This window comes from Apus apus, chromosome 5, assembly GCF_020740795.1.
Source record: "Apus apus isolate bApuApu2 chromosome 5, bApuApu2.pri.cur, whole genome shotgun sequence".
NCBI classification, from domain to species: domain Eukaryota; kingdom Metazoa; phylum Chordata; class Aves; order Apodiformes; family Apodidae; genus Apus; species Apus apus.
In genome coordinates, this window is record NC_067286.1 from 26,056,107 (window position 1) to 26,066,855 (window position 10,749).

Sequence of the window (10,749 nt, forward strand, 5' to 3'; positions counted from 1 at the left end):
GCGGGTCAGCTGAGCGCGGCGGAAGCGGCGGGGCGGGCCGGGCCGGGCCGGGCGCCGTTACCGGCCATGGCCTCCATCCTGGACGAGTACGAGGACTCCTTGTACCGCTCCGCCTCCCTGCCGCAGGGCCGTGCCAGCCTGGGCATCCCGCACTCCGGTAGGTGCGCGGCGCTGCCCCCGCGCTCCTCTGCCCGTTGGGCCCCGGGGGCAGCGCGGCCCTGGGCCTGCAGCCGGGCCCTGGGATCGGGGGCAGCCGGGCCCTGGGATCGGGGGCAGCCGGGCCCTGGGATCGGGGGCAGCCGGGCCCTGGGATCGGGGGCAGCCGGGCCCTGGGATCGGGGGCAGCCGGGCCCTGGGCCTGCAGCCGGGCCCTGGGCCTGCAGCCGGGCCCTGGGCACCCCGGGGGAAGCTCAGGCCCGCTGTCCGGCTGGCTCGGGGCCCGCTGCCAGCCTTAGCCCCTCGGCGGGGCCTCGGGTGTGCGGAGGGGCCCGCTGCGGGTTTTCCTGCGGAGGGAGGGGGGCGAGGTGGCAGCCGGTGAGCTGGAGGTGGGGTGGGGGCCAGGGCATGTCAGGCTGCGGGGAATGCTTCCAGGGAAAGGTGTGTCGCTGTGTATGTGGCATAATATCCATCTGTGACTTGTGTTTCCGTCATTTGCTGGGTGAAATGCTTTGAAGCAGGGGCCGCTCGGTTCCTGGTGAAGCTCAGGGGTGATGCAGGTCGTCTTGGTGAAACTAAGAAGTTGATTTTCTGTGGGAGGGCTTCAAAAGGCCATAGCCCTTGTGTCGTGGTGTGTGGTGGAGACACATGTAGGTGAGGTGACATGCCTTTGTCGTCACAAATTTTAACCATACCTCAGCACTATTCGGTTCAAAGCTGCGTTGATTGACTGAGACCATCTCATGAGCTTGCTTCCTTTTTTTATTTTTTTTAATTGTCATCTCTGAGGAACCTAGCTGTTACAGTACTCTGGCTGTGCACACTGCTGTGGCTACATGGGGTTAGTCTGCAAACCCAGGAGCAGTTTACCACATACTTCATATTTTAGGGTGGTTCCCTTAGGCTGACTACATGATGGCAAGGTTACTGGTGAAGAAGATTACTAAGAAAGCAGTCTGCATCACTGTTAAGCTTTTCTCTCAAGGTCTGTGAAGCTTTGACACACTGTATTATTCAGGGAGGTGTGTAATCCATGTGAAGTAATGGTGTGGTGACCAATAAGTTGTTTCTTTCATGTGAGAGAAAACAAACAGATGGCAGGCATATTCCATCATAGATTCAAAGTTTATTAAGTTCAATAGCTGTTTCCTATTAGGTGCCACCTCACACCATCCCATTGAATGTGGCAGGGAAATTTAGGTTGTGACAGGATTCTGTTCTACCTGGTCTTGCCATGCTAGTACCAGCTGCTATGCAGAACTAGGATTTCTGAGTTACAAGTTTGGAGACGCATGGACGCATTCTTTCAAGTTTTCTCCTCATGTAGTATTGCCAAATATTAAGCTTTGAGGAAACCAGGTTGGGAGGTTTGTGTGTTGATGAATTTCTCTGTTTATTGGGTACAAATACACAGAATTACTCTGAAGTCTAGGTACTGAAGTAGATGTGTTCCCCGTGTTTGTTTTAACATGCATAGTTATTTTGTTGTGTAATGTTAGATAAAGAATAAGTGTCCTGAATAGGTGTTGTGCAGAACAGTTTTGGAACAAGCTGTGTTACTGAAAATAAATTTTCAAGGACTCAGCTTTTCTTCTTGACTGCTGCAACACTGTCTCCAGTCATGGCTGCTTTAGGATTGAGTAACCTGCCTGTTTGCTGACAACTAATGTTGGCAAAGGAAGTTTGGGAAACTGCTAAATTACAAAGGCACAGCCTAATCAGGATTTTAATTATTCTTAAATCAGACTGCACTGGTAATTTTGAACAAAACTTGGGCTGGTAGAAGTTGTGGGCAATCTGAAGTTTAAGCAAATTGATTTTGGAAAAAGATACAAGTAAACTTTTGAAAGCAATCCTTAAGGTTAGATTGGAAATTTTGAAAGGTTTTAAAACCCCTGTTTCACTTAGTTGTTCCTTGTGCTTTTTCAATTGCAGGAACTGTTTCTCAAAGCTGTAGATAACCAACCAGTGACTGTTGCCAACCTAAAGTACTGCTGCATTGTAAACTTTAAGGTCTGCAGTTCCAGTGTGAAGAGACCTACTTTGACCCACTAGACTTGACTGATGTTGGTGGGCTTCGATCTTTGAACAGATTAAAAGCTCTAGGGAAAAATGCAGATTTGCCCAGGAATCAGGGTGGGAAATGCTGCAGTAGGATCTCATCAGAGCAGAAGAGGGATATTGGGGTCAGGATGAAGGAGGGGGGTTTTTGAAAGGAATGCCTGTTATAAAATAGACATCTCCTTTGTATAGAGAACTGTAAGCTGAAGAAGTTCATCCTACTCCTGTTTCGGACAATAGTTAAAAATCCTCATGTTAGTGGTGGTGATCCTGCTGTTGTTATAATTCTAATGGATACAGTCCTAAAGAGTCCAGAATTCTAGAATCCAAGTCACTGGCTTGAACTGTGACTGAATTAAAAAAAAAACACCCCAGCGCTAAACCCTTACCTGTGTATAGGTGCTAGTTGTTCCATTTCCTTCCTGTGTTTGGGTTTCCTTGCTGTCTCAGTCAGCCTTGTTTTGGTTGGTGGCAAGCTGAGAAAAATTCAAGATTGCCTGAATAAGTGTGATTTAGCAATCTGTTGCTTTGTGGGTTGTTCCCATTAGAGTAATTCTTCCTTTCTATGTATATAAAATCCTATTTCTATTTATTGGTTAGCTGTGACATTGTGTGCATCTGCAGCCTGGGAGCTTTGTCTGCATGTTTTGAACCACAGTTTAGCAAATTTAAACCATGGCATTGCAGCCCCTTAATCTGAAATGAAGAACATCTGTTTGGCTTAAACTGGAAATGAAGGAATGAACATTTGCATAACTGGATAATGTTTAAGATGTGGATCAATGTGTAAGAAAAAAACAAGTGTTGAGCAAAAGGCTGCCTACTCAGATTGTGGTTGCTTGGTCTATTCTGCATGTGCATCTTTCCTCTAAAACAGGAACTGTTTTAAGATCCTGCCTCTGGTCTGGCAGTGGATTTATCATGTTAGCAGGCTACTTTCTACTACTATGTTGACTTTTTCAACAGCAACTAAACTGAAACTCTCCAGGATACTTTTGGAAAGGTTATAGGTGTTGAGTGTGCTTCGAAATGTTGCTATTAGTCTAAGTCTAGGGAGTGCTTGGTCTGAGGTGTTTAGGATTAAAGTCTGTTTTTTCTGAGGTACAATTCCAGGTTTCTTTTTAAGTTTATATCTTCCTAGTTAACTGCTTTGGCCATGAACATCCTTAACTCGCTATAGCTCTTTTCATTTTTAATCTTCCTGTCCAGGATAACTGCTGCATGGATCCACTTGCTTGAGCCATCCTTCACTCACACTTGGAGTGAAGCAGATGGGTTGACCTAGCAGCGTATCAATCTGTCTTGATTTCTAGCTGGAGGTGGTGTGGTCAGACTGAGATCCACTGCTGTTTTCTTTGTTAGAGGGTTATGTAAGATCCTGCGTATGGGAAATTCAGTCACTGGGAGTACTTGTCTCGTGGGACAGATATGAATGAAACTTTGTGATAAGATCTGTTTGTGAATGCACACATGTTCCAGTATTTTGCTCATGAGAATCATCACTTGGTTTTGGTTTTTCATGAATGTCGTCTTATTTTGCAGTTCACTGTCATATCTGACCTCTTTTGTAGTTTTTTCTTCCTCATAGGAAGACCATAAAGCGTGACATCCTCACTTAGGAATAGAATGGCATGGTCTCCGCAATTCCCATCTTTTTGGGTGCAGAGATTTACCCATCTCCAATGAAAACTAAATGTGTCATGCTGTTTCTCTGTGCTGCCACATGATGTTACAGGTACACCTGTCTTAAAAATTTCAGGTGGTTGACTGCTTGCTTGCAGCTGGGCTTTTGCCTTTGTTGTAGCAAAGGAAAGAGTTTGAAAAGCATCTTGTGCTTTTTCCATCTGCACTGAAGATCTTAAGAGGTTTTTAAAGCAATACACTTGTAGGTTCTATCTATTTATTAACATATTTCTTAAGTCAGACCTTATTTCTCCATTCTCTGCCTTTCCTGCCTAGATTGCCTTCATATGCCTTCCTATGGATGCCACATTTCCCAAGCTGGTTGGGACTAAACTGACCGGTCAAATACTTAATTAGTTGCACGAGCTAACTTGCTTGGCTTGTACACACTCCCATTTTCAGTTCATTGGTTTCTCAGGTTTATTTGGTTGGGCATAGAATTCAATGTGAGTCCCATAGGTGACTGTGTCTTGTCAAACTTCAACCCTTAACTCTAACCTTAACTTAATTGGACATTTCTTAGAATTCAGGCATGGTACTTGAAAGGATCTGAGGATTAGGTTAGCCTGACTCCATTTTGGGATTTACTGTGAAACAGTAAACCAGTCTGAATGGGTTTTGGCTCAGGAAGAATTTATGCCAGGATTGGAGCAATGATTCAGCAATCACCATGTCTTGGTTATTCTTTTGGTTCCTATAAGCAGTTTGCATGCCTTCCAGCAACAACTGGGAAGTTGCAGTTAGGATAATGTTATGATTGGTAACACAGGGTTATGGTGCAAACATCACTGTGACCTCCAGTTGTGTTCCCTGCAGCAAGTAATCCCAGCAGACTTCTCTCTATGGTGAAGTCTGCTACGTGGATACATGACTTAAAAATAGCTTTTGCTTGTGAATGATGGATGTTGAGTATGGTAGCTCATTCAATTCCAATATGGAATAAAAGAGAAATATATTTCAATTAGCACCACAGTGGTCTCTTGGGTAGCTTATATGGGAGTGTCAAACCAGAGACCTTTTTCTGTTTGATGTAGTACCAGCCATTCTGTCCTGTTTTGAACAAATAAACTGTCAACCAAGGAAAATAAATTACTTTGTGATTGTACTCCCATTTTCAGCTTTTTATGCAGTTTATATGACAGTTTTGTGGCTTCCCCTGGAATTCTGTGTTCTTGTGACAAGTTTGTAGTTCTGTAACAAGACAGTAAAGCATATTATTACTTTCCTGTTATACATATATTCATGAGTGCCGCTCTCTGTGTTCATGCTACATGAAGCATGCTCCTTTTTTGGTGGAACTCGAGCAGACAATAATCCTTCTAGTCTTTTGGGTTAGATTTTGATGTAAAGTGGGGTTGTTGTTGTGGGTTTTTGTGTTGTTTTCTTTTTAAGCGTTCATTTTCTTTCTCCAGGATACGTGAATGCTCGACTGGAGAAGGAAACACCAATATTTAACAAGCAAAGGATTGATTTTGCTCCTCCAGAGAAGATTAACAGCTTAGTGGTCTCTTCTAACCAGCTCTGTATGAGCCTTGGCAAAGACACCCTTCTCAGGTAATGCTGCCAGAGACCTGAAGATACTGCTTGTTTCCCCCTGCCTTTATATTTTTCTTAAGTTGTTAGAGAGCTTACAATTACAAACTGGATAAGAAGCCATGAACCCAATATGGAAAACAGTAAGCAATTACACCTACATGAACTTTTGTTTGAAGCATGCTTTGATGGTTTCTCTTTGCAGGATTGATCTTGGGAAGCCAGATGAACCTAATCAGGTAGAGCTGGGACGCAAAGATGAAGCCAGAGTCTACAAGATGTTTTTGGACCACACAGGTGAGGCAATGGACCATGTGTATTTACAGACAGAGGTTGGCAGCAGATGCAAGTGAATGTGCATCACAAGCACTGGTGAAGGAGTTCTTCTGTTCTGCTGATAAGGAGAGCAGGTGGTTCTTCTGTGTGCAAGACTCCATTGCCTGGGGGCCCTGCCTCCTGATTCGCCCCTGTGCTGTTAGAAAAACACTGGCTTGTTGTGTGTATGATGTTGCTTTTGAACTCTCTGAACATGTGCAATTAGGCTGTTCTGAGTGAGGCTGCTAAAACTCAGCAGCCTGTCACCCTGTGCTGGATGTGTTTATACAAGAATTTTTACAAAGGTCTGTACAACATCTGCAGTTTGCTGTAACCTTGACTGATTTTTAAAAACAAAACAAAAGTTTGGAAAGAGATGCTCTTGTCTGTCACCAGCTCCAGGGACAGGAGAGAACTCTGAGAACTGTTTGTCCTTAGAACCCTTACTGCAATGGAAGAATACCTTCTCGCTGAAGTATCTGGGGCTAGTCATTTAAGTTTGCCACATAGGGACTACTGTTCTGATCCAGCTTGGAAATCCCCCACATTTCTACAAATGTCTGGGAAAGTCTTGGATTAAGTATGTTGATATCAGAGCTTATAAAATGTGAGGATTAGAAACCTCAGGAATTTGGCTTGCTTAGTCACAGTCTTAATGTGTTGTCTCCTTCTCCTTCCCATACCCCTCTTCTGTTGGCAGGCTCTCATCTCCTGATTGCTCTGAACACCAGTGAATGCCTTTACTTGAACAGAAGTGTTCAAAAAGTGCGAGCCCTCTCCCGCTGGAAGGGCCACTTGATTGAGAGTGTGGGCTGGAACAAATTTCTTGGTTCAGAGACCAACACTGGGCCTATCCTAGTGGGAACAGCCCAGGGGCAGATCTACGAGGCTGAAATCTCTGTCAGTGAGGGAAGCCTCTTCAGCACTAATCCTGACCAGTACTTTCGACAAGTCTACACTCTGGAGGAGGAATCAGGACCTGCCCCAGTCTGCTGCTTGGAGATTGAACGAGGGATAGAAGGGAAATTTTTTATTATAGCCACCACTCGAAAAAGACTCTTCCAGTTTGTTGGCAAAGTGCCTGAAGGCACAGAGCAGCAAGGCTTCGGCTCCATATTTGCTATGCATGCCGACCATTTGCCCAGCTTCCGGGAGTTTCCAGCCAACCTTGGTTTCAGTGAGATAGCCTTTTACACCCCAAAACTGCGCTCCAACCCACGCTCCTTTGCCTGGATGATGGGAAATGGTGTTTTATATGGTACATTGGATTACAGTCGTCCTGATTCAATTTTGAGTGATGAACGGGTCTGGGTTTATCCTTCTGATATTGACATAACTGTGAACAAGCCAATATCCATTGTACTTACCCAGTTCCACTTCCTGTTGCTGCTGCCTGATCGGGTGAAGGCTGTCTGCACTCTGAATGGGCAGGTTGTTTTTCAAGATCTGTTCCTGGAGAAGTTTGGCTTGCTGACACGCATGATCAAAGATCCCACAGTCCAGCAGATATGGATCCACACTGAGAAAGTAGTGTTCCGCTACCACGTCCAGCGGGAATCTAGAGATGTGTGGAAGATGTATATGAATATGAACAAATTTGATTTAGCCAAAGAGTATTGTAAAGACCGTCCAGAGTGCCTAGATATTGTGCTGGCAAAAGAGGCAGAGCACTGCTTCCAAAACAAGAGGTATCTAGACAGTGCCAAATGTTACGCCCTGACCCAGAACTACTTTGAGGAAATTGCCCTTAAATTCATTGAAGCCAAGCAAGAAGAGGCCCTAATGGAGTTTCTGATTAAGAAGCTAAGTAACCTAAAGCCTTCTGAGAAGACACAGACCACTCTGCTGACCACGTGGTTAACGGAGCTGTACTTGAACTGGCTAGGTATATTGGAAGGAGATCCCTCACAGCGCAATCTCTATTTGGATACACGGGAGAAGTTTCGCACTTTCCTGAGCAGTCCTAAAAACAAAGACTGTCTTTTTAATAACCGGGCATCTATTTATGAGCTGCTGGCAAGCCATGGGGACACAGAACACATGGTCTACTTTGCAGTCATCATGCAGGACTATGAGCGTGTCGTAGCTCACCACTGCCAGCATGATGAGTACGATGAAGCTCTAAATGTGCTGTCCAGGCACAGAGATGAGAAGCTGTTCTACAAGTTCTCTCCAGTCCTCATCCAGCATATTCCCAAGAAGGTAGTTGACGCTTGGATTTCTATGGGCTCCAGACTGGATGCCAGGAACCTCATTCCAGCCCTCGTTAACTACAGCCAGAGTGCCAGCACTCAGCAGATCAATGAAGCCATTAGATACATGGAGTTCTGTGTCTATCAGCTGGAGGAAACCCAGCAAGCCATTCACAACTACCTGTTGTCTCTTTACGCGTTGTGTCGGCCAGACTCACTGCTCTCGTACCTGGAGCAAGCAGGAACCAACCCAAACAGGATCCACTATGACCTGAAGTATGCATTGCGCCTGTGTGCAGAGCATGGGCACCACCGTGCATGTGTCCATATTTACAAAGTGATGGAATTATATGAGGAGGCTGTGGATCTCGCCTTACAGGTGTGTGTGTGTGCATGCGTGCTGTGATATACGGGAATGTAGCTTGTTCATGTTATCTTGAACAACAGCATTGAGCAGAACTGGAAAGACTCATCAGTACAGGAGCTGTGCAGCCAAGTCTAGGATGAAAGACCTGTCTCTGTTAACATACTTGTGTGCTTTCACAAGTGTTTGAAGTAAATAGCTGACTGTGACAAGCCGTAATTGAGGGTAGGGACATGGAAAGTACAAGGGGGAGTACTGTGTCTTAAACTCAATCTCTAACATGCCTTTAACGTATCTGTATTTATGCAAGACTTGCAAGTAGCTATTGTTCAGGATTCTAATTACTTCCTATTCCTAGCTGTGATAATTATCACAGAAGAACACCTTTTCAGCTTAATCTGACCTTCAGGGAGATGTTGGATTTTTTTCTATTGGCACTGCTATGTCTTTGCTGAAATGTGTGGCCAGCAGAAGTCCTATAAAATGGGTCTGCCCATATTTCAATGCCAGGCTTTGTTGTTCTCTGTTGGGTAACAAGAAAATCTTCAGGGAAGAATACTGGTGGAGAAAAGATGTGTTTGACAATGAGCAGGCCAGTAGTGCAGCCCAAGGCAATAAGATAACAATAGAAGTTTCCTATTAAAGCCTCCTGTAACAGACAGCAGCCTTAGAAGTTCAATGGTGGATAAACGAAGGTGGAAGCTTAACTTGGTTTCCTTGTCTGTCTGACTTCTAGGTGGATGTTGATCTTGCCAAGTCCTGTGCAGATCTCCCTGAAGATGATGAGGAACTCCGGAAGAAGCTCTGGTTGAAGATTGCTTGCCACGTTGTTCAGGAAGAGAAGGATGTCAAGAAGGCAATGGCCTGCCTCTCCAGCTGTGCCCTGCTGAAGATTGAAGACGTCCTGCCGTTCTTTCCAGACTTTGTCACTATTGACCATTTCAAGGAGGCCATCTGTAACTCTCTGGAGGACTATAACAAGCACATTGAAGAGCTGAAAAGGGAGATGGAGGAAGCCACACAGAGTGCCAAGAGAATCCGAGAGGACATCCAGGAAATGCGAAATAAGTATGGTTCTGTGGAGCCTCAGGAAAAATGTGCTGCTTGTGACTTTCCACTTCTGAACCGCCCTTTTTACCTTTTCCTTTGTGGTCACATGTTTCACTACGACTGTCTCCTCCAAGCAGTTTTTCCAAACCTTCCTGCCTATAAGCAGGCAAAACTTGAAGATCTTCAAAAGAAGCTGGCAACTACCAGTCAGCCTTCCAAGAGCCACCATCGTCCCAAGGACACAGATACTATTAGTTTGGGGAAGGGACAGCAGAGCCGGGAACAGATCAAAGCTGACATTGATGATATTGTGGCAGCCGAATGTGTGTACTGTGGAGAGCTGATGATTCGGTCCATTGACAAGCCTTTTATTGATCCCCAAAAGTATGAAGAAGAGATGCAAAGCTGGCTGTAGTTTTCCAAATCTGCAACTGTCGATGCACCAAAGTGGTTTTGTTCACTTTGAACTTGTGAAGCTTCTCTGGTGGGGGTATAATCTCCTGCAGTGGAAACACACTGGCTTCTGTGGAACTCAAGGGAAAGAGTAACGGGGTCTTGTTATTAGGATTCCAGTGAGCTAATCTTGAAAACTGGGCAGATGCAGCTATTGCTGCCCTAAGAACTTGAACAATAGTTAGAGCTAACCTGCTGGGACACATTTAGCAGGTGTTTGCTGCTTGTGGTTCTTCTGAGGTTCTCAGTGTGAAGCTAATGGAGTGCCTTGTTGTCTGGAATTGGGAACAGCCTGTGATTTGTCTTCCCTGTTGTGTAGTATTTGTTTTGGTGAAGACAAGCTTAAAGGGAAAGGTAGTGAAGAACACCAAGCAGTGTAGTCTTCATTCAAAGCTAGAACTGCCTTCTGTTTCCTTTTTGCTGAGAGTCTTTAACCACATACGTGGAAAGAACATGAAAGGACAAATGCTTTTGTTTATGTATTTTGTAAACATCATGCTACACAAATACATGTTTCTACACAGTGTAATATAAGAATGTGTATAAATCTCAAGCAGGAGTGTCTCATAATACACTTAAGTAATTTGCTTGCATTTCAGTAATCTCTTTTCCACAAGCTTTATGGACAAGCCCATGCATTTGAATGTTCTCTAGGGACTGTTTCTGTCAGTATTTCCTAGCACCTGTCCCCTCCTCCCTCTCTCCATCCTATTTCTACTTTGACTGTATAGTGGATCTTGGTTTTGTCCTCACCCCAAACCAAAATTGATACATACCCTCTCAAGGGTAGACTACAGAAAAGTTCTCTTAATGTGAAATTTGTTTTGCCCTTTGAAGCCAGTACTGTATGACCAGGCAGTCTTTTGCCTACCTGACAGTATTTGGGGTTTTCTGGAGATGGCTGCAGGTCAATGCTTCTGTCTATTGCTCTGACTTGGAGAA

General features: G+C 44.7%; 1 protein-coding gene across 2 annotated transcripts; it reads left to right on the forward strand.

Moving 5' to 3' along the window:
• Nucleotides 1-10,400, forward strand: VPS18 (VPS18 core subunit of CORVET and HOPS complexes). Of its 2 annotated transcripts, XM_051621089.1 has the most exons (6): nt 73-157; nt 3,789-3,952; nt 5,313-5,454; nt 5,639-5,730; nt 6,449-8,319; nt 9,041-10,400. In XM_051621089.1, exons 3-6 carry the CDS (start codon nt 5,426-5,428, stop codon nt 9,767-9,769), a joined length of 2,721 nt encoding a protein of 906 aa, XP_051477049.1. In that variant the 5' UTR covers nt 73-157; nt 3,789-3,952; nt 5,313-5,425; the 3' UTR covers nt 9,770-10,400. The 2 variants fall into 2 exon arrangements, with proteins under 2 accessions (XP_051477048.1, XP_051477049.1); XM_051621088.1 differs by lacking the exon at nt 3,789-3,952 and having other exon boundaries at nt 1-157.
• The last annotated feature ends 349 nt before the right edge of the window (nt 10,401-10,749 follow it).

Coding starts and splice junctions, on each gene's coding strand:
- VPS18 (XM_051621088.1), top strand. CDS start 67: ATGGCCTCCATCCTGGACGAGTACGAGGACTCCTTGTACCGCTCCGCC. Junction 5,455..5,638: donor GGCAAAGACACCCTTCTCAG/GTAATGCTGCCA, acceptor TTCTCTTTGCAG/GATTGATCTTGGGAAGCCAG. Junction 5,731..6,448: donor GATGTTTTTGGACCACACAG/GTGAGGCAATGG, acceptor TTCTGTTGGCAG/GCTCTCATCTCCTGATTGCT.